Source organism: Nannospalax galili, unplaced genomic scaffold, assembly GCF_000622305.1.
Source record: "Nannospalax galili isolate Female #2095 unplaced genomic scaffold, S.galili_v1.0 scaffold1191, whole genome shotgun sequence".
Lineage (NCBI taxonomy): Eukaryota > Metazoa > Chordata > Mammalia > Rodentia > Spalacidae > Nannospalax > Nannospalax galili.
Genome location: NW_008330570.1, coordinates 815,035 through 840,984, shown reverse-complemented (window position 1 = coordinate 840,984; position 25,950 = coordinate 815,035). Strand labels below are relative to the sequence as shown.

Sequence of the window (25,950 nt, the reverse complement as noted above, 5' to 3'; positions counted from 1 at the left end):
CTTCTTTAGAGGGTAAAACCTCATTCAGTTTTATGTCTTACAGGGTTTATACTGAGTACAATATTGTATAACTGTTTTAAACCTAAAAATTTACAGCCAATTTTGAAAGAGATGCATCTTAGCTCTGGAAATTGTTATTGAATATGTCAATGCTGTTGTAATGAAGTGTTTCTTTAAAAAAAAAAAAAAGCCAGGCCAGGTGGGCATCCCATTTGTAATCCTGTACAGGAGGTAGAGCCCAAGGATCCCCCAGGCAGGCAAGCTAGCTAGAGAGACGAACAGAAACAGTGAGCCCTAGAAGATCCTCAGTTTATAAGGTGGAAAGCAAAGGAGGAAAACAGTGTTAATCTGGGACCTCCATATGCATGAACACACATGAAGATTTATATATGTACGCATATATCACACACATACAAATAAAGTGTTTTTTTTTAAAGCAGGACCCAAGCACTTGAGGGATGGCTGCCTGATGAGATGCCATGCTAGGGAAACCAATCTGTGTTCCTCACAAGTGGTGTCTGCATTCAGCTTTCTGAGCCCAACTTTGAATAATTAGCAAACAGCTAATTCCCACTATGAATAAATGAAAAGTTGATTTCCTAGCTCGTGGAGCAGCCCAGCCATGAGGAACGTTTTCAGGGAAGTTCAGTGGTGCCTTTATCCACCTTGGTTTGAGAAGGGCAGATCCATAGAATGGGTGCTATGGCCCCAGAGATGCAGCATACATAAGCACTGTCCAGAGCAGTGTCCTTTAGAAGAGGCTTGGGAAGTTTTCTTGCTAATATTGTTGCTGGTTAGGTTCAGCCCTACTTGGACTTCCAACGCCAGTTCTGAGAAGACTTGGGCCCTCCTTGGAAGGAGGAGCAGATGAAGACAATGGGCTCCATGGCTCTAGGCCCCATCCCTCACCTCATCTCTCTTCTTGGACCCCAGGAAATGGCGTGCAACATGCTCGGGCAACATGTTGGTGACTAAGGCCTCGTTCCATCGTCGCATCTCATACACACGTTCTTTCTGGTCATGGACCTCAATCTTCCACAGGAACAGTGTCCGAGCCAGTTTTTCCACCTACAGATACAGGTATAGACAAGACAGGCAAGGTGTATGCTCTAAAGCCAATTGTTGGTGGAAAAATGAAAAATGGGGATTGGAATGGCAGGGCTGCACATGGAAAAACTGGAAGGAAGATGGCTAAAGGGCAAGGAAAGAGCCTGAGGGTTTTATCTCATCAAATGTCACCCCACAGCTGCAGTGAGGACCCAGACCTCATTACAGCAGAGGCCTAAGAGGCCTTCCCTATGTATAGGGCTCTCCTGTGACCTAACTTTAGTTTGCAGGTCTTGGGGAAGAGCAGAGAAGGATCTCTCAGCCCAGAGTGACGTTCCCATTTCTAGCAGCTGCATGGTGAAGTGGCTTGGGGAGGCTGTACTTTCCCTGGAAAACCACTCGGGGGCACCCAAGCTAACACAGTCCTCATATGGATACTAGTTCCTTTTACACAAACTTCTTTGGTGCCTTTCCGTTCTTTTCTGACTCTGGTCAGTGCGTCACTGACCCCCCCATGTCAGGGTGAGGGCAGCAGTCATGAGTCCTGCCTAAGGAATATTCACCCTCCAGTGCTTCTTTGAACTTCCTGGAGGTCAGAGGAAGAAGTATCTTTATATTACTGAGGAAGAAACCAGAACACAGAAAAACCAGTGCCTTCCACATGCCATGCAAGGTGAAGGAACCTTTCTTAGGAGCCTGGGTGGGTCCTGGGGATAGCTTGTTGGGAGGCGTTAGCAGGGTAGGGCACATGAGAAGAGGATGCTGCGTGGCACTCACGTGGCGGGAGAAGTAGTAAAAGCTCAGCATCATGATGAACATCATCACTGTCATTGAGTACTTAGAAGGCATCAGGGACAGCCTGCTGGGCAGACAGGAATGCAACTGAAGCAGAGCCCCTGCCCCCCAGAAGGGACTCATTCTTCTCACTAGAATGTACTGGGCCTCAGAAGCTTCCCAGACCCCCTCCCCAGACCCTTTAACATAAAAACAGACACACACACAGGCACCCAGGACTGGAATTTTTTAGGCCATTGGGCTTTGAAGCTCCAGCAGCCCTCCAGCCCCTTCTGACTACACATGCTGTTCACATTAGGGCTGCTCCTTAGATGCTTAGTAATTGCCACAGCACCTGACGCAGCTACTAAGAAGTAGCTACTAACTGTAAGATTTTGGATAAAGGAGACTAACACCATAATGTTGCGACTCCATAGTAGTGGGACCAGGTCACAATCTTACCATGGATTTTCCCCTAACTTTGGTCATATTTCTGTGTAGAGTCACAGTTAACTTCCATCACTGTACACTGTACTACCATATGAAGAGACAATTTATATATCCATTTATCAGAGATGTCATTTGGTAGCTTCTGTTTAGATTTTGTGTATATTGTGAACATTGCTGCTAGAGACATTCTTGTATGTATTTTTTGGGATGTGTGTGTGTGTGTGTGTGTATACATGAACTTTCCCAAGATGTGTCGCATGTAGAAATGGCATTTCTGGGTCATAGATTTATTTCAGGGGAAGAGTGCTTCTTGAGACAGGATCTCTTGAACTCATGATATAGCTGAAGATGATTCTGAACTCTTGATCCTCCTGCCTCTACCTCCTGAGTGTTAGGATTACATGTGTGCACCACCATTCTGGGTTTATGCAGTGCTGAGGAGCTAATCCAAGGCTTTGTGCATGGGTGGCAAGCACTCCACCAACTAAGCTATATACCCAGCCTCATAGGCTTACTTTCAACTTTACTAAATAAATCTGAATTGTTTTCTAAAATGGTTATAACAGTTTATACCACCACCAGGAGCATGAGTTATCACTGAACTTATAAAAATGTTGCCAAATTGGCAAGTATATAATAACATTTTTTATGACTTTAATTTGCATCTTTTTAAAATATTTGATTTTTTTATTTTTATGTGTACAAGTGTCTTGCCTGCATGTATGTAAGTGCACCCATGTCATGCAATGCACACAAAGGCCAGAAGAGGGCACTGGATCCCCTGAAACTGGAGTTACAGGTGGCTGTTAGCTGCCATGTGGGTGCTGGGACTTGAACCCAGGTCCTCTGGAAGAGCAGCAAATGTTCTTAATTGCTGAGCCATCTCTCCAGCCCCTAATCTTCATTTCTTTGATTATCTAAATGCCCTTTTATTAGTGTCCATTTAGACTTATTTTATGAGGAGCCTATTCAAGTCTCTCACCTATCCTCCATTGAGTAGTATCTTTTTTTTTTTTAATGCTTACTTTAAAGTCGGAAATTCTAAAACTTTCAAGTTAGATAGTGCCTTAGAGAACTTCTAGTTCAATGTCCTCCTCAGACTCAGAAAACTGACTTGCCTCTTACTCCAGAGGGGAGTACTGACTGCAGTGGAACCACGTCTGAATTCCAGCTTGGCGCTCTTTCCTCATTCTCCTGTCACCTGTCTATTGTACCAGCCAGTTAAACACCACTGTCACCGACTTGGCAGTCTTCCTCTGCTCCAGCCTCCACACCTGCCCTCAGCCACACTGCCCTGCTCCAGCCTCCACACCTGCCCTCCACCCGCAATGCTCTGCTGTCAAGCGTCCCTGTTTTCGATGCAGGAGAGGCCCGGGTGTTCAAGTGCTGGCTGAACTCACACAGCCTCTGTCCAGCCCTCCCAGAGAAACACATGCAGCCCCTCTAACCTGTATACCTGAGACCACATGTCTTTGGAAGAGTGAGATCCTGAGGTGTCATCCTGTTGTATTCTCTGTCTATAAGAAGGACTGCACATGCAGACAAGGGGAGGAACACAGTGACACTTACCTGTCAGTGCCATTGAGCCCTGGGGTAGAAAATACCTGCATCTTCTCTAAAGCCACCATAGGAGAGCTGTTGAATAGATAACAGCACACTTAGGCCATGCCTGGATCTAAGAGGATGATGCCTCAGCCAAACACTGAGGTGTTCCAAGATGAAAAGGAACTGTCCCTACCAATGGCATGTTTGTGAGAAGCCCTGAACCCTGTTCCCCATTTGTTCCTTTGAGGACCCTGAGGTAGAAAGCTACCACAACACAGGCCCATGACCTTGTAATGGGGACAAGGGGAGAAAGGAGACCATGCAGATCCTCATTCAGGCTTCCTCTTACTCATGTTCCTGAAAGCGTTTGTGGTCGTATTCATCAAAGACGGGACACCAGGCATAGAGGTTGATGGCAGTCACCGCGCCAGTGACGAGTAGCATGAGCGTCAGCTTCACCATGTGGCTGACCTGCACTAGCATGATGGTGGCGATGAGGGACAGCACAGCAACGTAGTTGTAATACTTGGGGTTCTCCAGACAGCCACCATCCAGCTCTATCCCAGCTGTCCCATTGTAGGGTCCCATGTAGTATTGGAGACAGCTAAGCTGGAGACCAGGACCATTGTAAGGGAGAGGGGCACAAAGGAACAGCAGTAGCAGGTCAGAAGGGGCTGAACCATGACAGCCACACCCCCCACTGTTCCCTAGAAACACCAAGACAGAAGGGAAGTTTATTGGGGAGTAAGACTACAAGCTTGAAACTGCTATCAAGAGCTTTGCTACAATCTCATCTGATGTTCAGAAAAATTCACTGAGTATTGTTAGCAATGCACCTGGTGCATAGAAAACTCTGAGATAATCAGCAAGTGTCAAACGAGGCCCTGGAGTCAGATCTCTATGCTTCTGGTTCAACATGCTTTTCACATTGCACTGTTGCTGCGGGAGCAGCTGTGGGGCCAGTCGGAATCTCTGTGGAGACAGCCAATCCACCCCAAACTGCCACCAGGGATCTCACTACCTTCTGGACTCTGTTTAGTGATTTCACTGCTGGCCCAGTAGAGTCAACAGAGGATGCATCCATAAACTGACCAAATCTTTCTGTGTAACTTGCAGCTCACCTGGGTATGGGGCAAGGTCTTGGCATATAACGCTCAGGCATGCAGGATCTTTGTGCCCCTATTTTTTCACCCCTGCACAGGCCCTCAGACCTGGGTGCCAGCTTCACATGTGTTTTGATACAAGGGATTAGGGCATGTATGTTGGACACCATACAACCCATGGGCATGCTCTGCCTGGAGTCCCTAAATTCTTACCCAGGAGTTGTAGCCCTAGCACTTTTTCACCTTTATTATTTCCAGAGTAAGTCTGTAGGCCGATTTTACTCCTGTGCTTAAATTGTTAAAGTATAGAAAATACTCTAAGAACATACTTGAGAAAAGGACTTAAGGGAGTGCACACAGTACTATCCAGATTCGAGGAATCTTTAATGATAGTTCTAAGCACTCAGTGCTTCAAAGCAACAGATCTAGGCCTCCAGCTCCTGTCCCTTTGCCCGGACAAGGCATCCGGCTGCCTTCTCATGGGACCTTAGCTCTCCATGAACTGAGAACAGAGAACAAATGATCTTGTCTCCCCTGAGCTAACTGGGCTCAGTGAAACTGCGTTCCTGCTCAGCTCTAGGAATGTAAACAAGAGGATTTCTTGAGGGTACAGGTTCACCTCCCCAGCCCCAGGGGATACCCAACACTAGACACTGCAACGAACACAACCCATGAATGCTCATGCGTATTCTGCCCCTTAAGCAGTGACATATGGAGGAAGACAACTTAGATCTGGTGTGTGTGTGTGTGTGTGTGTGTGTGTGTGTGTGTGTGCCAATGTGCATACACAAGTATGCATATGTTTCTGGAGGCCAGAGCACAACCTCCTGTGTCATTCCTCAGGTGTTATCTGCCTGAAAAACAAAGACAGGGTCTCTCATTGGTCTGGAATTCTCAACTAGCTAAGCTGGCTGGTCGGTGATCCCCAGAGTTCCACCTGCCTTTGTATCCCCAGCACTGGGATTATAAACACACACAACATCTGGCTTTTTTTTTGGGGGGGGGGCTCTTTTTTGAGACAGGGTCTCCCTGCAGCCCCAGCTGGCCTGGAACTCACTATATAGACCAGGCTGGCCTTGAATTTACAGAAATCCTCCTGCCTCTGTCTCCCGAGTGCTGGGATTAAAGGCGTGCACCACCATGCCTAGCTAACATCTGGCTTTTTTAAAAAAACATGGGTTTTGGGGATCCAACTCAGGTCCTGAGCATTTTACTGACTGAGCTATCTCCCAGCCTCTAGAACCACTTCAATTCTTGACTTTGGTATTGATTGGCTGTTTCTGAGCCTTAATTCCTTCATATGAAACAGCAGATACTGATATACCTAGCAGATTGGACTCTGGGAGAGGGAATAGCTGCAAAAAACCAAGTCAGTCTCAGAGGGTCCCTGGATACCCACAAGAAGACCCTTTCCACCTGGCAGAGATGACCAGTGCCAAATTAAATCACCTTAAATGTATATCTGCTGGCAGAGGGATGGACTGGCAAACTGCCCATGCTAACAGTGCACAGGGCTTCTCCCCTGGGTTTGGGCATCCCTCCAACAAGGAAGCACGCACTCACCACGTCCACAACATTGGTCATGACTAGAATGAAAATGGCTAACATGGCCCAGGTGTTCCTGGCCCAGCGTGTCCGGTCGATCCAAGATGAAAAGGCCACAAGCTTCTTAGGAAAGGCCTACAAGAAATGGGATTTCAAGGGCTTGAGCCTCGGATTATATGTTGCAGATATGACTGCTCATGACTCCTGCTCCTGTGCTCTTTGCACTTTGCCTATGGTTCACTGAAACTGACAGGGAGAGGATACAAGAGTGCAGGACCTTGGGGTACAGGTATAGCCCCAGGCCTCCAGGATAAGCAGACACACTGATCATCCAGGACATGTGGGTAGCACCAGCCAGCAGGGCCCACTCTCCATCTCCCAGAGGCAAGGCCAGGGCAGGGAACAACATTAAGACCAGTCATTTACCTAGCCACCTCTTTTCCTGGGTCAGGTTACCTGGCAAGAGTCCTGCAGGATTTTCCTAAAACACTGCTTTTCCTCTGTCATTCTGATAAAAAAAAAAAAAAAACTGCCTGGCACCCTAGTGCCTGGAGAAGAAGTATTAATTCCTTTAGACTGGCTTTTACGGCCCTTTACAAAGTCAATCCACCTTCCTACCCAGGTACTCTTTATCCAACCTGCTTACTCACACATGCCACAGCACAAGGTCTCAGACCACAGGGTGCCCAGTTGCCATAAAATGGATGGATTGGTGGATGGATGGATGGATGGATGGATGGATGGATGGAAGTATGGATAGATAGATGGATGGATGGATGCCTGAATGATGCCCACAGACGGGTCCATCAAGATTTTCAGGGAGCCTAAATCCATCATTTACACAAAGAATGTTACTCTCTCCCAGAAGTTTCTGAGCTCAACTGAAGAATGTCTCTTACCCTAGGAAAGATGGCAGCCAGTGAGCAGATGGTCAGGATCAGGAGCAGTACCTCCCCAACCACAAAGGTCACGTAGTTTGTCATGAGCCTGTGGCAGAGAAAAGATGACTGAGGAAGGGCCAAGGGGAAGAGTGAGAGTCACGGGCTTGGAGAGACCAGGGACAAGCAAGGCACAAGCTGGTGACTGGCAAGTTCCATGTGGTGCCAGGGAACCATTACTGCTGGTTCAGCAGAACAGGATGTGAGGCTCTGGTCAAGAGGAGGGCTGGCAGGGCAGAGCCTGGAAATGTGCCACCTTCCAGCTCTTAACAGACCACTGAGACTTTTTTTCCAGAGGTAGGAGGGTCAAAGATGCCCTGAAAATAGTACAATAACAGCTTGGGAAGGAATCCTTAGGAATGAGCATTGGTGATATAGCTGGGAGGGAAACAGTACAGAGCAAAGTATAGGAGTCATGCTTAGCTGCTGAGGCATTCTTTACACAGAGCCACAGTGAACGTGTCCACTTCTTCCCACTCACTCTGGGATATCTGCTGCTCCAATTCCCTCACTCACACCTATTCCTATTTCACTCCTCCATGGAGAACACTCTTACCAAGAGCCCCAGAAACCTCCACATTGCTAATCCAGTGTCCAATTCGAGGTCACCTCTTAACTCTCCTTGAAACATTTTCTCACTTGGTTTTCAGAATCTTTTTGGTCCCTGTGGTAATTTGTCACCTCATCTATACACACAGCTCAGGCCTTGACCCACTTCTCCTGCCCACTCTCCCTTAATGATATTAGCAAGTCTATACTCCTGGTGCACTGTGTGGATGACTCTCAGGTTTGTACCACCAGCCCCAGCCTCTCCCTGGGCCCCAAGTTATATAACACAGCCACCTCATGGACAGTACCACACAGGCAACTCAAATTCCCAATCTTTGCCATTCTACCCCTCCTCTCCCAATGTTCTCCTCCTTGGTTAATACAACTCCATCCTGCCAGTTACTCAAATAAAAAACCTTGGCTTTGCTCTTTCACACCCTGCAACAAATCTGCCACTGAATCCTGCCAGCTCAGAATCCAGTCATTCTGCAATAAAATCCATGGTCCAACCCCTTATCCTCACGTTCTCTAACTTCAGCATGGCCCAAGCCATCCTGTGGTTGTCTGGGTCACTGCCATTGTCACTTATCTCGGGTTCCACTCTTGCACACTAAACTCAGTTCTCAACACAGCCAGAAAGATCCATCTTAAATAAATGCCCAACAGGGGCTTCCTCTACCTGCGTCCTTCCTGCAGCCCCTGCTTTTCAGACTATGAGCTGCACTCTGGCTCCATCTCTAAGACTCTCACTCTCTACCCTACCTCTCCCCACTGTCCCTCAGCACCCTGTCTACCAGCATTGACCCTTCATTATATGCCTGGAGATGCTTGGCACACTACTACTGCCTCTACATTTGTGCCCAAGACAAGTGTCCCCAGACAGCTCAAGGCTCTCCCCACCCCTTGAGGACTCTACTGACATAGCACCTTGTCAATAAGGTCTGAACTCTCCAGCACCATCCCCCACTGCACTCCACACCTATTTCTCTTATCTTTAAATTTAAAAAAAAAATATTTTTAATTTTATGTGTATGCATGTATTGTCCGCATGTAGGTAAGTGCACCCGTGTCGTGCAATGCCTTGCGGAGGTCAGAAGAGGCTGTCGGATCCTCTGGGACTGGAGTTATGGACAGTTGTTAGCTGCCATGTGGGTGCTGGGATTTGAACCTGGGTCTTCTGCAAGAACAACCAGTGTTCTTAATCTCTGAGCCATCTCTCCAGCCCCTTCCCTTCTTTATTTTACTTTCACCCCTGCACACATACTTTAGTTACTTAAATGTTTGTGCCTGTCTCCCCTTGTGAGAATGCAAGCAACACAAGAGCAGGAATTTGTTCTGGTCACCACTATATCCCCAGGTATAACACATTTATAAACTGAATGGCTCTGCTCTTCAGAGCTGTGTAGGGTGGGTATCCTCCTTTGTCACATGAGCAAACTGGTGCTCTGGGCTCCTTCAGGGACTTGCCACCATCCTGCCAATGGAAACTGAGGTGATGTAGCCAGGTTTTTTTATGGTCTTTTGAGACAGGGCTTCCCTATACCCCTGGCTGATCTGGAACTTGCTATGTTTACCAGGCTAGCCTTGATCTCACAGAGATCCTCCTTTCTCTGCTTCCCAAGTGCCGGGAATAAAGGCATGCACCACCATGCCCAGCAAAGTCCCAAACTAATCCAAGCAGGGCTCCACACACTCTGCTTTCTGATGGGAGATAGGAGTCTCTGCTTAAAGGAGATGCTCAGTAGTCCCTTAAGGGCAGGAGGGTGACAGTCATCCTTCAAGTGGCGCTTCCACTGCTGAGCAAGGACTTTGGGATGCCCTGCCTTTCCTTAGAGGACCTGTTGCTGGCATCAGTCTGTGTCCAGGGCCTAAAATCTAGTTTTACTAAGATGAACCAAAAAAGAAAAGGCAGTGTGGCCTTAGTGAATAAGGCTGAGGTGATAGCTGCACTCTTGTCCCTGGAACTTCTCTAGGAATACCCAGCCACTTTCTCCATCCTGGATGCACCTGTCCCAAGCTCTCCTAGCCCTGCTAGCACTCAGGTGTTAGCACTGTTGTGCAATCATGTAGGTTTAAGATGAGAAAGAGTCGTTGATCAAAAACAAGGCTACAGTGCTGGTTTTTCACAGACAGTGCTATCACCTGGGGAGCCTCAAGCCCATCTCCTCCTGGCCTGTCAGCCCTACCCCATCTATCCTCACCAGGGGTCAATGAGGATCTCCACCATAGCTGTGCAGAACAGGACGACACAGGAGCAGCTGAAGGCGGCCCCGCTCTGCTTCTCCTTCTCCACAGAGTAGCGTGTTTCCATCTCAGGGTCCATGAACCGCATGGTCAGGAGGAAGGTGTTTCTCTTCTTCACCCTGCCATGGAACAGCCCTGTAAGCACATGTCACACCTGCCACAGCTTGCTGGGACAGGGCCTCTTCAGATGACTGTTTCCTGTACTGAGTAAGGGCCAGTGAGGAGTGGCAACTGGGGCCTCAATAGTGGCCACTTACACCTGGGCAGATTCCCGCTCCAGCAAGGCCTCGTTGAGCAGCTGATTGAGCTCGTGCTCATCCTCAGAGGCATCCACCACACGGTCTGCCAGGTCCTGGAGGCGCAGCCTGCGGCGGGGGTTGGGGAACGAGGGGTTGTCGGCCTGGAAGCCAGGGAGGCAGAGTCAGTAGGGCACAGTGTAGGGAGAGGATGTAGGGAAGACTAGCAGGGAAGAGGAAGGGAACAGAAGAGGTTGCACTTCTGTGGACCAATCCCTCTTCCGAGGCTCCATTCTGCTGGGGTATAGACGCAAAGCTCTAGTCCTGTGGTCCTCCCTGAGCCCCTAATAGAAGCTAACACGAACAGCCATGCCATGGGGACCCTCAGCTTGGCTCTCAGGCAGACTCAGAATCCAAGACATGTCCTGAATTGGGGTAGCATGATCCTGGGACATCCTGCTGCTGGATGGGGATGTGAGTCTCACAAGAAGCCCTAGCTATGGGCATTGCTGAGGGCATGAGTAACCTCCCACCCTGGGGCTCCAGGCATCAGTTACACTTGGCAGAGCTGGGGCATCCACTATTTTATTCCCCATCACAAAAGAGAAGCAGCAACCCTAAAACCGAAGCCAGGATGGGATCACAAGCCATCAGGCCAAATGGTAACAGCCCAGGCCTCTCAGCTGCGTCCAGGAGTCTGAAAGCATATTTGAAACCAGAGCCGAGACTTCTGGTCTGAAGCTCAACTGCTGGCTGCTTGACCCCAAATAAGCTGTGTTCTCAGACCCATGTGTCTCGTCTGTAACATGCTGTGAATGGCCTGGTCTGTACTAAGAGCCTCTGTCCACAGTGCCTATACTAGATCTGAGCGACACCATCAATACTGAGGATATAAAGAGTCTCAGGCTGCTTAAGCCATGTCAGAAGCAAGCAACGTGAAATCTGCAGGTCCACTTTCTATCAAGAAAACCACACTAAGGGGGTTGGAGAGATGCCTCAGAAGTTAAGAGCACGGGCTGCTCTTGCAGAGGACCCAAGTTCGAGTCCCAGTACCCACAGTTTACAATCATCTGTAACTCTAGTTCTAGGGGATCTGATACCTTTTTCTAACCTCCAAGGGCACTGCATGACATGGATATACTTACATGCATGCAGGCAATACACCCACACACATAAAATAAAAATAATAAATAAAAGAAGGGGCTGGAGAGATGGCTCAACGTTTAAGAACACTGGCTGTTCTTCCAGAAGACCCAGATTCGAATCCCAGCACCCACATGGCAGCTAACAACTGTCTGTAACTCCAGTTCCAGGGGATCTGATGGCCTCTTCTATCTTCTGCGGGTTTTGCACAACACGGGTGTACTTACCTACATGCAGGCAATACACACATACACAAAAAAAAATAATAAAATATTTTTTAAAAAAGAAAGAAAATCACACTAAGAACAAGCAACTGAATGGGTACTCAAGGAAAAGCCAGCTTCCATGGAATCCTGTCTACTTTCTACAGTGTCTAAAGGCCTTAAGGACAACTCCTGTGACTTGCACCAGGAGACTGACAGCCCTGCCACCAGCTCCCAGTCTGGACTAAAGCAGAGATCACCTTTGTCAGTGGACATGTTCGATAGGCTCCCTAGTAATGTGTGGTTCTTGGTTGTTTTTTAGAAAGTGCCTCATCCTTTGGGGGCGCAGACAGACCAGTCCTTACTTCTGGCTTCTCTGTGTATGGAACTCATGGGGTATGACCTACTGAGAGGGGAGTGTCTAGTTCCCAAAGTATCTCTCCCAAACAGGCTCACATCCTGGAGAATCCTCACAGATCCTGAATCTACAAGACTGGGCCACCCCAGCTAATGGGGCCTAGGGAGTTTGTTTGCCCTTTATCCTCTCTTATCCCATGTAATAGTTACACTATCTAACTATGCTCATGTTGGTGAAAAGAAGCAAAGCCTGGGCTAGTGGTCAATCCTCCCCCTCCCAACATGGGCTCCCACTGCAGCGACCTACTGCTCCCCACTCCATGCCCTAGCCCCACACCCACCTGGGCCTCCTGCTCCTCAGCCTCCTCCGACATGGAGCCGCTGGCATGGGTGCTCCCATTGGGTTCCTTGGTCTCAATAAGGGCAGGGGAGCTGGGCTTGGAGGACATTGGGGCTCCATTTGGCAGGGCCTGCAGCAGAAAAGAGCCATCATCGGGTCCCCCCAAACACTGCCCACTACCCACTGCAGCCTATGACTGTTCTACTGTGGTTCTAAAATCTCCCCCTAGATTTACAGAAGCCTTGCTGACCTAGAAATTTCATTACTCAGCTCATCCTCCCCAATGTTCATTTTTAAATGCTGTCATTTTCTAGTATCAACTTCTACTACTAATAGTCTTCTAAACAAAGTAAAGACCTAATTGCTCCAATTTCTAAGACAGTAACCCAATGACAGTGACTCCCTAAAGTTTGTTTTGTGGGCGTCCTATCAAGTCTGAATAACCTCCACAAACCCTTGATTAATGTTTGTCCTTGGTAGAGAGTTAAACACTGTAACTGGGGAACAGTTTCCTCATTCAGTTAAGAAGTATCTGTTGAGTAGAGACAAAATTTCCTGCCCTGTTGGAGCTCACATTCTCATCAACAGTCTCTTGAGGAAGAATAGATAATAGAAAAATATAGAAAAAGCAGTCACAGGAAAGTGGAAGGGAAGTAGGAAAGTGGGTGTAGGGGTTGTTGGGGAGTCTGGTCATAAAGAGGGCAGGCAGGGGAGGGTGTTACTCATAAGATGGCTGAAACAATAGACCTGAAAGAATGTTTCAGAAACAAAGGAGGGCCAGGTGTGGGGGTGCGTGCTTTTAATCCCAGTACTTGGCACAGGCAGGCAGATCGCTGAAGGTCGAGCCAATCTGGTCTACATAGCCAGTTCCAGGCCAGCCAGGGCCGGGGGCCCTAGACGGGCAGAGCGGTGAGGTTGTAGCCAATCTGGTCTACATAGCCAGTCCCAGGCCAGCCAGGGCCATATAGTAAGATACTGGGCGGGGGGGGAGGAGGGAGGGAGGGAGAGAGAGAGAGAGAGAGAGAGAGAGAGAGAGAGAGAGAGAGAGAGAGAGAGAGAGAGAGAAAGAGATCCAAGAAAAAGTAATGGCTCACTGCAAAGGTCCTACAGGAGGCTGTGCTCCCAGGATGTAACAGCCAGGAGGCCAACACTGCTGGAGCAGGATATGCAGAGGGGAGAATGTGGGGGACACAGTACAGGGACCAGACCCAGTGCAGGCCCACATGATGGCTCTGCTATTTCTGTCTGTTCTTCTCTATTTACACTGGGAAACCTCCCCCGCCCCGCCTTGACTTCCCTCTTTCTTGATGACCAGCCTCACCTGCCTAGTATCTCTCCCACTGGCTTCAGCCACACCCACAACTCTGGATGTTGTCTTTACAGTCCTCTTAACTCCAACCTGCCCAGAACCACTTTCTGAAAGACACCACCGCTGGACCTAGTGATATGGGGCTCAGATTCATTTTCCACATCCATCTGCCTCTCATATGGTCAATCACAAGCCAACTCCTCTATAATCACTCTTTAAATTTATTTTTTGAGACAGGGTAGCCCAGGCTAGCCTTGAAGTCCTGCTTCAGCCTCTCATGTGGTAGGATTACAGGTGCACAACACCTGTAATTGCTAATTGCTCTTTTCTATATCTTTTCTTTCCAATTCGCTACTGGGATTGGATAGGGGACTCACCGAGCCATTGAGACCATTCTGGGCAGTTTTCTTCACCTCTGGCTTGGAGGCAATGATGAGGTAGGTTTCGATGCCCTTCTCCTCTAGGTAATCACAGCGGCTGCCCCCATCACCAGGCTCCACGTCAAACTCCCCTTTCAGGCAGTCCATGGTGCTCTGAGAGATGTGCACTCGCCTGCAGTACAGCAAGACACTCTAAGCATGAGCCAGAGGCAGCCCTCGATTTCCCAAGGGACAGCCAGGAGACAACATAGCACCAACTGATGCTGGAACTGGTGACTCCAGAACACACTGGGCAGAGGCCAAGGGAACAGCAGACTGCTGCTAACTAGCTGTGTGGGCAGCAGAGCACCCACAGCCCTGAGCCTCAGTGTTGGATTCTTAGGAATACAATTTTCCCTCCTGGCTCTTAAGCAGGTCAAGTGAGACACAGAATGTAAATGCCAGCTCTCGACTCTAAGGATCTGATTATCCCTGCCTTGCATCTCCTGCTGCCACAGGGGACTATGGCCCACTCAGAGTCACTGAGGAGAAAACTGGAATGGTCTCTAATGAAGCTCCAAGGGCAGGAAGGCTGGCCAGGCAATCCTGCAGCCTGTCCAATGATAGGCATCCAAAAGAGTCACTGTAGTCAGAGGCAAGATGTGCTGGTTAGTTTTTATTATCAACTTGATACATCCTCTTCACTTGGGAAGAGGGAACCTCAATTGAGGAATTTCCCAGATCAGACTGGCCTGTGACCGTGTCTTAAGGGACTATTTTGATTAATATGGGAGTGCCCAACCCTCTGTGAGTGACATCACCCTAGGCAGGTGAGTCTGGGCTATATAAGAAAGGTAGCTGAGCATGAGCCAGCTAGCAAGCCGGAGAACAGAGAACAAGCCAGTAAGCTGCAGTCCTCCAGGGTTTCTACTTCAATTCCTACTTGAGTTCCTACTCTGATTTCATGGTGGATTGCAACCTGGAAGTGTAAGCCAAATAAGCCCTTTCCTCCTCAAGCTACTTTTGGTCGGAGTGTTTTATCACAGTAACAGGAATGAACTAGACCACTGAGGCACTGAAACACTCCTCCTGAGAGAGAAGGGTCTCTAGGTCCCCTCATTAGAGCCACGGCCCTGGGAGTAGAGATGGTCTTCTGCCTTGAACCTTACACCTGCCCCCTTGGAAGTAGCACTCACCCTGGAATACCTCCAGCCTCCATCTTGTTAGCCACAGTGACATCAGTGGACCACACATCATACTGCCACCGTTTCTGGCCCAGGACGCCACCTAGCACAGTGCCTGTGTGTACCCCCACACGCATGTCCACTCCCGTCTTGGTCTTCTCCCGCACATACCTGCCAGACACAGAGAGGTAGAGACAGGTAATGCATGGGCTCTGTGAGGTGCCCAGCAGCCCTTGCCTTCTTGGGTGGAACTCTCAATGAGCTTTCCTCCTCTGGGCTGAAGGAACCCTCTTTGGCTTTCTGCCTGTCTGAGCTAAGTGCCCTGTGCTGGGGTTAAGGCAGGCCAGAATCCAGATTCCGTGATGACAGGAATGGGGGACATCCCTCATTCCCTCAAGGGACCACCTAGTCCTCTCTTTCGACATTCGTTCATTCATGCAGTTAATGCTTCAATGAGTTTGTGTCTGGTGCATTCTGCATGATGCAGACACAGAGATGAACAAACTCACAGCAAACAGTTTCTTGCTTGAGAACTCCAAGAAGAGAGAAAACAAAATCCAGAAATTTGCCTACAAGGTGGGAGGCAAAGCTGAGGTTTCTAGTCCTAACCTACAGCCCCATGGGAGGAAGGAAGGACACTGGGGGCGAGGGGGGGGCTTCAACCTGGGAGATGATAAGAATGCATAGTGGTCCCAGAGGCAGGGTGAGTGGTGGATAGCCCAGGTGCGGTCCCTGAAGGGAGAGACCTCCTGACAACTTCCTTTTCCGCTCTGTGCTTGATCTCGCCCTGGACCATCACCCACCAAGTCTACTGAGGAACCGCTCTCCCAGGGGTCTCCATGTGGGACAGCAACAAGGGGCAGGAGTGAGGGGAAGGGAGTTCACTACCCTCAAGCCCACCGGTGGAGGCAGAGCATGGGCTGGAACAGAAGCTAGGTTCCCATCCCATCTGTCACCCCTGTAGCATGGGACTCAGCAGTTCCTTAACCGTGACCTGGAGGGCAGACCCTGAACTGATCTGCTTCAGAGAGGTGGGTCATGATGATAAAACAGTGGGGAAAAAGATGGAGAAATCCACAGAGGAGATTCTCCAACAATGGAGGTAGAATGATGAACTTCCCAACTCCTACTAACAGCAGAAAAAAAAAGAAAGAAAAATGTCATGACCAAAGGCTGAAGAAACATGTCCCAGAGGCTGTGGAGTCTCGCTAATCCCTCAGCTGTGAGTCCTAACTTCCCAGGACTGGAACTGAGCCTTACTCCACATCTCAAATAGTTCTTCCCCAGTGCTGCGTGTGTAGCCACCCCACCCTCCCAGAGGCATTCACTTACGAGATGGCCTCCACCATGGCGAGGCCCATGAGGATGGAGCACACAGCATGGTCCTCCCGGTAGTCCGGCAGCCCACAGATGCAGTAGTAACAGTCTCCCAGGATCTTGATCCGCAGCTGGTGGTATTTCTGAAAGGGCAGAACATGGCCTGAGCTCCTGGCCCCTGAAGCCAGAAAGGCCATGTGGGGCAAATCAAGGAGCCAGGGAAGGTCTGAAGCCTAGGGACCGAGGTCTGAGGAACAGAGCAGCAGAAGAGCTGGTGTGTTGGGTACTTACAGCCGCCAGCTTGTCAAAGCGGGCAAAGAGCTCGTTGAGTAGTTTTACGAGCTCCTGGGCACTGCAGGCAGAGGACAGCTGGGTGAAACCCACAATATCTGCAAACAGGATGCTGCAAAAGGAGGGAGACCGTAGGTGGTAAGATCCCAGAGAGTGCTAACTCCATCACCCAGTCTTGCCAGCAAAGAAAGGTCTTGCTCAAGCCTAGTACAATGAGACCGTGGCAGGGCCTGGCCACTGCAGCTTATCCTCAGCAAAGCTTCTCCTGGCTAAAGATCTTTCTAGAATCAGGGGCCATAGTTCTAGTCTCAGAGTTGGCCCTGAATGGCTGGGTGACCTCAGAGGAGTCCCATCCCACTCCAGGTGACTTTAATTCAACGATGGGTTAGATGCAGGCTAAAGCACTCTTCTACCCCAATGTCTTCCAGTATGGATCCTCCCATAGGGCTGAGAAGTCAGGGGAACCAAGGTGCCCAGTGAGGCACTCACTACAGGGTGGCCTTGCCCCCAGCCCCTGGGAAAATCAAACCCCACAGTGCTCAGCAGATCCCATGAGGACATGTGCCTCCCTGGCCTATCCTATTTTTAGGGCTCAGGCCTCTGGGCCAGCACACCTGACGTTCTCATGCCGGTACATGTACATGGTGTTGAACTGCTGCTGGTCCTTCTGGCTCTCATCTTTCTTCATGTCCTTCAACATCTCATCAGCCACATGCTTGGGCAGGATGGAAAGCATAAGGTTCTCCTGTGAGGAGAAGGACAAGGTTAGAGGGGAAGCAGAGCCTGCATTCCCTCCTACAGGACCACATTCAGACACTTTGGGAAAGAACCTCTGATCCTGGTGACAGGTGTCAACCATGAACTATACCATCTTACACAAAGTCCCCAACAGCCAGGGCCCAGGACAGGCAGCTTTTTGCTTCTTGCCCTGACAAGGCTCAACATCATGACTGCCCTGCAGATCACTGGCAGGAGTCAGAAATATAATAGAGGAACTCTAGCTAGCTCAGCATGCTCCCCTTTCCATAAGGAGTGTGACCATGGGCGGGAGAGATGGGTCAGCAGTTAAGAGCGCTTGTTACTCTTGGAGAGAATCCAGGCTTATTTCCTAGCACCATATGGCAGCTAACAACTGTCTATAACTCCAATTTCAAAGGATCTGATGCCCCCTTCTGGCCTCCATGTGTACTGCATGAATGTGGTACACTTACATACTTGTAGGCAAAACACCCATACACATAAAATAATAAAATATTTTTTTAAAAGAAATGTAGTACTGGGGCTGGAGAGATGGCTCAGAAGTTAAGATCACTAGCTCCTCTTGCAGAGGACAGGGTTTTGATTCCCAGCACCCACATAGAGGTTAACAATCATCTGTAACTCCAGTTCCAGGGGATTCAATGTCTTCTGACCTCCATAAGCATTGTACGAATGTTGTGAACGTACATACATGCAGGCAAAACACTCAGACACATAAAATAAAAATAAATAAATTTTTGAAAAAGGAAGTGTGACCATTCCTGCGTCTACCACTAAACCTGTCCCTCACTGCTGTGTACTTTACATGTCACCCACCAAAGCCTCACAGAGCAATCCCCAATTCGGATTCAACTTGACTGAAGACTTGTGGCACACTGGGTACCAAGAATTCCAAAGCCAGCAAGAATTCTACCTGAGCCTAGGATCTCAAGAGGACACAGGTGAGAAACCCCAGTGCAGTGCACTGTGACATTTGTGCCCCACCATGTTGAGAATGGAGGCAGCTTGCTGAGGATGGAGACCATGGATGTTACCAGAGCAGGAAGCAGAAGGCTATGTAAGGAAAGAGGAAGGGGTGAACACACCAAATATGGCAGGGGACACCCAGAGGCCTTCCCAGAAGCAGAGATGGGGAAAGTCTTGAAGTCAGTGTAACAAAGGCCTTCCTGAGAGGGCCACATAACCAAGGCAGAGGCACAAGAAAAGCTCCTCCGGTTCAGGGAACTGAAAGAATTTTAGTGGAAGCAGAAACAGAAATACACAATCAGTAATAGGTAGAGATTGAGAGTCAGCATACTGGCCTCTGGGCCAAATGTGGCTGCTGTCTGCTTTCATAAAGTTTTATTGGCACCCAGCCACACTTTTGTTTATGCATTGTTTCTGTTTCACACTCCAAGAGTAGAGTAGTTGTGACAAAGACCATATGGCCCTCAAAGCCAGAAATACTTGCTATCTGACTCTTTCCTGAAGAAAAACAAAACAAAACAAAACAAAAAACCTTACTCTGTGGCTTGGGCATCTGGGTGATTGGTGTCAGTGGCTGAAATACAGAACCATGAAGCAGAAACAGATATGAGGGCAAGTCAGGAGTGTAGTTAAACATACACTAAGGCTGAGGAGCTCCAAGAAGTGTCCACGAGGGGACGGCCTGCAGGCAGTGCTTAGAGAGACGTTGGGGCTACACCAGTAGCTCCAGTAGCTCCAGAAGCCACAGCCAGGGTGTGACTGAGGGGAAGGGAAAGAGGAGATAGGAAACAGAATGAGGTGTCAAAGGGTGGGAAATCAGAGGGGTCCCTGCATCCCAGAGAGGGAGGATGGGGATGGAGAAGGACCATGAGGAAGAACCTCACGTTAAAGTTTTATCAGATGAAAACTGTGAGAGGTGAAGGGACAAAATAGCATGGAGATTGACAAGGAAATGACCAGATAGTAAAATAGGCCAGGCCAGCTGGAAGAAGTAGGGTCTACAAAGAAGGGCAGAGAGGTGATGAAAATACAGGCATATCAAGCACTGGAAGGCAGCAGCAAACACCCCTATGACAGAACAGCTCCTGTGACCAGGCCAGAGTGCTGTCACAGGATCAGTTGCTGACAGGCAGAGTAAGGCAGGCAGGGCTCAGAAGCTCTGTGTTCCTAGCCCAAGTCTAATGAGGCACCTGGTTCCACAGTGGCCAGAAAACCAAAAGCTGGTGCCTGGCTCTAGTCTGAAGTGCTTCCAGTAGTTTTACTTTTATTTTTCCAATGTTTAAAAAAACCTCGTGATGGCATCATTACAGCCAGTGAGCCCTGCCCTGGCTCCACCAGAGTCAGGGGAATTAGCAGAGAGTCTCCCAGAACTCTGCAGCCTAGCAGATCAAGTAAGACTCAGATGACCCTGCAGCTTGGCACCCCCAAGCCCTTGTCAGTGGGGTGGAGTCAGAGGAGGTCTGATGCCAAAAGAATGGGGCGGGATGGTGTCTGGTGGGACCTGGGGACCTGTCCCAGAACCCAACTAAAGCTGGTACTGTGGAGAAAGCTTGGGGAAAGGATGAACCTCTGGAGGGTCTTCAGGAAAAACCAGAGCCAGGGTTCTGTCAGCCACTAGGGCAGCCTAAAGAGAGCTGCTGGGAGTCCTGAGGTGCAGAAGGAGCTGGGGATTCTGAAGGCAGCCTAAAGAGAGCTGCTGGGAGTCCTGAGGTGCAGAAGGAGCTGGGGATTCTGAAGGTGGGAGGCAGCAGTGAGCACTGGAGCTGAGACTCTCTAGACTGGCCATCCCAAGGTCCCAGCCTACACTGGGTGGGGTATGAATGAGTACACTGCTCTGGTAAACTGAGATCCACAGGGGTAGGAGCAGGGAGGGCGAAGACCATGGTTCCATATTCCCTGTGTAATATCTGACAAGTCACCAAAAATCCCCTGAGCTGTGTTTCCTAGGTAGGAATACAGGGCTAACTGGCTCATTAACACAAAGCACTTAAAACAGTGCCTGACACACAGGAAATGTTCAGCATATCCTAGCTGTCTTAAGTCATCTACAAAGTGTGACTGAGAGAGTTTAGACAGAAGCTATCTCAGAAAGGCATAGCGTGATCTTCCTCTAGGCTTGCAGGGTGGCCATAGGTTTATAGGCTGAGTTCTAGTGGGATGTGTCAGGGTCAGCAGAAAACCCTCCTGGTCCCTCGGCCAGCCCTCATGAGCTCTCTAATGCAGGCGGGATGATGAAGGGATATAAAGAAGGGTCCTTACATTCAAGCCTCAGTCCTCCCACCCCCAACATATTTCACTGCCTTGTCCTGCCTTGTGTGCATATAAGGTGCTAAGTGGCAAAGGCCTGTGTGATGGCTAACCTTGGATGTCAACTTGGCACACTTGGGAAGAGGGAACCTCGACTGAAGAATTTCCTCCATCAGCCCAGCAGACTATATTTATAAATGTAGGTATGCATATGTAGCAATAATAATCAAAGAAGAGGACAAGAAACTGAGAGGAAGTTGGGGGACATGGAAGTAGTTAGTGGGAGCCTGGCAGGGGGGATAGAAATAATGCAAAGACAATACTCATGTATGAAATTCCCCCAAAATAAAAATTTTTTAAAAGTTAGCTGAATGTGAGTCTGGGTGCAAGCCAGTAAACAGTGTTCCTCCCTGGGTTTCTGCTTCAAGCTCCTGCCTTGAGTAACTAACTGCCCTGGCTTCCCTTGATGACAGGCTGTAACCTGTAAGATGAAATAAACCCTTTCCTCTCCAAGTTGCTTTTGATCATGGTGTTTATGACAGGAACAGAACACAAACTAGAATGTTCTGGAGGCGCAAGGAATGTGGACAGCCTGCCCAGTGTGTAAGCACAGCATGGACATGGAACTAAGGTTCAGGGAAGTCATAACACTGACCTAAATCTCCCCACCAGGCAGTGTGCTGCAAACCCAGCTGCCAGAGCTCAGTTGGACTTTTCTTTCCCTCTTTAACCTGCCTCGGAGCTCTGAGAACACAGCAAAACCCTCCAGCAAAGCCCCTTTGGACTCCCCAGACCTCAAAATACCAGAGTCTAATCCAGTCCTGTGAAAAGCTGTAAGGCCCTGATCAAACCCTGACTTCCCTGGAGTCCAAAATACAAGAGCTTCAGAAAGCAACTAGAACCCAGCACTCTGACCCCTAGAATGCATAAGTGTTTCTCACACCCCCGTTCTCTCAACTGCATTGGACACTGTTGTTACAGATATGACGGTTCAAGAAATGCACAAGTCTCATTGAGTAAGACCTGACAAATTCTGCTTTACAGTGTAGGACTTCTTGGGGAACTGAGCTTTCCAGAACATTCCATGGACCCAGTCCTTGCTAGATCTGGCTAGCCACTCCAATGTGGGTTCACCTTGCATTAGAGGACCTGCTACCCACTCTGTGGAGACTTCGTTTGTGGCCATGGTGAAACAGCAGACCACCTTTAGGCACCAGGTTGAATAGGCCAGACTAGCCAGCTATGACTACTAGAGTTCTCACAGAGGCATAGAAGAAGAAATGGCTATTCTTTTCCATTTATCTTTCCATTTGCCCAACTGTTTCGACTTTAAAACTCTTGGTATTTTGAAGTCTAACACTATGAGTTACATTTATTGACTATCATAATTCACAGATACTGATACTTATACACCTATTCATATATTGAATACATTCAATGAGTACATCCATTGAATAATGATATGTAATATACATATGACTAACTATATACATCATGACATGAATTCTCAACAACTTGAGACTTCAGCTTCCTTCGTGCTATCTCTCCTTCGGGAGCAGCACCTGTGGGCACTGAGTGGCCACCTTTCCCAGGACAGCCTTCTCCAACCCACAGTACCCTATTGTGGTTGTTTCTCTCTTAGACTGTTACTTTCAGTTGGGCAGTAGAAAATTTTCCAGAGGATGGGACTATAAGGAAATACTACCTGAAGTGACTTTTTAATCTGATGATCAAAACCAGCACAAGATTCATCTGATGGAGGTTGAGGAGAAATGTTGGGATAGTAATGATGAACTGCAAGGGCAGCTTTGCTGAAGAGACCAAGCATTTTAAAAATCAAAATAATCTCTTTGGGTTGAGATGGCTAGGTCAATAAAGCAGTTGCCTTGCAAGTATCAGGACCTGAGTTTGATCCCCAGAGCCAAATAAAAATGCTAGGTGTGGTGGTGTACACCTGTAGTCCCAGCACAGCAGAAGTGGAGACAGGAGGGTTACTGGAGCTCACTAGTCAGTCAGCCTAGCGTAACTGGTGAGCTTCAGGCTAATGAAAGAACTTGAATCAAAAGACATGGGCAGCATTCCCAAGGACACCTGAGGTTATCCTCTGGCCTCCACACAAAAGAACACATGTGCACATACACAAGTTTGAGGCCAGTCTAGGCTACATGAGGAATGAAAAAAGGATAGAAGGTTAAAAAAAAAAAAAAGTCTCTTCTCAGGGAGAAGAGGAGTGGATTCATGATTCAAGGCTCTGGGGACAGAGCAGAGTTCCCTGGCCAGTTAGGCTGCTGAGGTCTTTCACCCACGGCAAGCACTTCTAAGCTTTGCTCTTCACCTGTACAATTCTTGGGCTTTTTGTTGTTGTTATTCAAAGTGTGAAATCTTTCAGAAGGGGCTGGAGAAATGGCTCCGCGGTGAAGAGCACTGGCTGCTCTTGCAGAGGACCCAGGTTCAGTTCCCAGCACCCACATGGCAATTCACAACTGTCTGTAACTAGAGTTCCAACACCCTCTTCTGGCCTCTGAGGGCATTGCACACACATAGTGCACATACATGCAGGCAAAATGCTCATACACATAAAATATAAATAAATAGCTCTTTCAGAAGGAAAACTTTTCAAAAACTATAGAGTTATTTATAAGCCATGTATGTATCACTGGGACCACGATTAATACAGATTTTATTTCAGAATGATCTGGCAAAATGGACAGAGTGGCATTTAAGCAGGAGACATGTTATAATCCCTGAGTCCCTAGACCAACTATGAGAGAAAAGAACTGGGGAGGGACAGGGTATCAGTTCTGGAGGGAAGATATCTGACATTTGCAATGTTATTAGATTCTAAATACATTTACAGCATAAAGTGGTCACCTAAACAAGCTGCTTGGCCCTGGATCTGCTCCTTCCATGGTCCTCAGCCCACCTACCTCCTACTCCAGGAAGAATCAGCACACACCAAGCTTCCAGTCATCAGGAAGTGACCAGTAAGACCCTAAGACAGACATGTGGGATTGGGACTCAGCTGGGAAAGGAGAGGGTTTTGCAGGACAGGGATCATGGAGCCCATCTCAAGCCTAAGGAAACCTGTGGTGTGGAAAAGAGTCAAGTGAGACTGACTTGGGAGGGCCCTTGAGAGGCTAGTAAGGTAGGCTGCCTTCTAATGGGGGAAGGATTTTTTGTCACAGTTCAAAAAATATGCTGGCCTGGGAGGTGATGAACTCGCATTCCTGGACCCTGGTGAGAAGGCTGCAGGAGGGTTGAGCTAGAGGTGGAAGGCTGGCCCAGAGGAGGGGAATCAGCCAAGCTTTATAGGCCGAGGCCTGGGGTTCTCAGATTGGGTTCAGCACAAAAATTACAGGCCAGCTAATCCCAAATTCCTCCTCAGCCCTATCTTGATCGTTAGAGTGGGAACAAAAATCAAGGCCCTGACCCTTTGGGAAAAGGACCAAATAAAATCTGCAGAGAGAAAAAATAAGCCATTGAAGTCCCTAGGCTTTCTGGGTAGTACAAAACAAAACAAAACAAAACAAAACAAAACAAAACAAAATAGGGCTAGAGAGATGGTTCAGTGGCTAAGAACACTAGTAACCATCCATAACTCCTGTTCCAGAGGATACAACGTTCTCTTCTGGCCTCTGTGGACACTGCATGCACAAGTACCTGTACATATATGCAGGCAAAACACTCATACACATAAAATAAAAATAAATTTAAAAAACAAGGGGCTGGAAAGATGGCTCAGTGGTTAAGAACACTGGTTGTTCTTGCAGAAGACCTGGGTTCAAATCCCAGCACCCACATGGCAGCTAGCAACTGTCCACAATTCCAGTCCCAGGGGATCCAACAGCCTCTTCTGACCTCCACAGGCATTGCACGACATGGGTGCACTTATTGACATGCAGACAATACACGCATACACATAAAATAAAAAAAATAAAATATTAAAAACAAATTTAAAAAACAAAAACAAAACCCCACCCAGATCTGAGGGAGAAGCATTCATGCCTGTCCTAGGCAGTGTGTAAACCTAGTGTGGAGTGCAGGCTGGCAATGTGGGGGTAGAGCGGGAGCAGGGGCTGTTCCTGGGAAAAGAGGCCACAGTAGCTTGGGCAGAATGCTCAGCTTCCTGACAGGAGCCAGGGTCACCTCTGTAAACAGGTAGGTGGAAGGTGTCTGGAAGGTCAATAAGACCTCTACCACCTGAGGAGGAACAGTCAAGACCCTTCTCCTCAGTGACTCAGGCCAGGCCTCGCCTTGTGCAGGCTCAGGCCTGAGATGAAGGAAGGAGGCCAGTATTGCTCCCAGGGGCCCTGAGTTGTTACAGCTGATGCTCTGATGAGGCATTCAGGACTTAATTACAGCAAGGAGGCCAGGAGGGATTCAGATAAATGAACTCCGCTGGTGAGAAGCTAAGTATCTACAACATCTTTGAAAGAAAGCAGAGACGAGTGGAAAAAGAAAAGGTGTCCAGGTATGACTGTGTGTGTGCCTGTGTGTGCCTGTATGTGTGCAAAGACCCTGTTTGCATGTATGTGAGTATATAGTGTCTGCCTGAGGCATGTGAAGTCTGCTTGTCTGTAGGATGGATGTGACCATGCATATGGCCATGTGTGTCTTACATATGTGCTGTATACTTGAACACACACACACACACACACACACACACACACACACACATACACACCACCATGAGCAAATCTGCAATTATTCAGTAAATATGTCCTGCTCTGTCTTCCGTTACCTAAATTTTTGGAGCTTCCAGGCCATTTAAAAGGTCACTGGGGGGCTGGCGAGATGGCTCAGCAGTTAAGATCACTCACTGTTCTTGCAAAAGACTCAGGCTCAAATCCCAGCACCCACATGGCAGCTAACAACTGTCCATAACTCCAGTTCCAGGGGATCTGACAGCCTCTTCTGTCTTCCATGGGCCTTGCACAACACAGGTGCACTTACCTACATGCAGGCAATACACGCATACACATAAAATAAAAATAATAAGGAGCTCAAGAGAGGTGGGACCATAGGAGAAGGGTGAAATGGGAAA

The 25,950-nt window shown here is 48.5% G+C and overlaps 1 protein-coding gene across 2 annotated transcripts in view; it reads right to left on the bottom strand.

The window, feature by feature from the left end:
• Positions 1-25,950, bottom strand: part of Adcy3 (adenylate cyclase 3) — a 103,296-nt gene that overhangs the window by 11,754 nt on the left and 65,592 nt on the right. The window contains exons 4-17 of one of the 2 annotated variants that reach the window (XM_017802160.2): positions 17,549-17,679; positions 16,935-17,046; positions 16,659-16,786; positions 15,339-15,497; positions 14,161-14,335; positions 12,476-12,604; positions 10,453-10,595; positions 10,153-10,314; positions 7,364-7,451; positions 6,483-6,599; positions 4,166-4,425; positions 3,841-3,906; positions 1,825-1,909; positions 910-1,068 (exon numbers count right to left, since the gene is read on the bottom strand). In XM_017802160.2, the coding sequence (XP_017657649.1) occupies positions 910-1,068; positions 1,825-1,909; positions 3,841-3,906; positions 4,166-4,425; positions 6,483-6,599; positions 7,364-7,451; positions 10,153-10,314; positions 10,453-10,595; positions 12,476-12,604; positions 14,161-14,335; positions 15,339-15,497; positions 16,659-16,786; positions 16,935-17,046; positions 17,549-17,679 (1,914 nt within the window). The remainder of the gene's footprint in view (positions 1-909; positions 1,069-1,824; positions 1,910-3,840; positions 3,907-4,165; positions 4,426-6,482; positions 6,600-7,363; positions 7,452-10,152; positions 10,315-10,452; positions 10,596-12,475; positions 12,605-14,160; positions 14,336-15,338; positions 15,498-16,658; positions 16,787-16,934; positions 17,047-17,548; positions 17,680-25,950) is intronic. The other variant, XM_008848650.3, reaches the window with a different exon arrangement.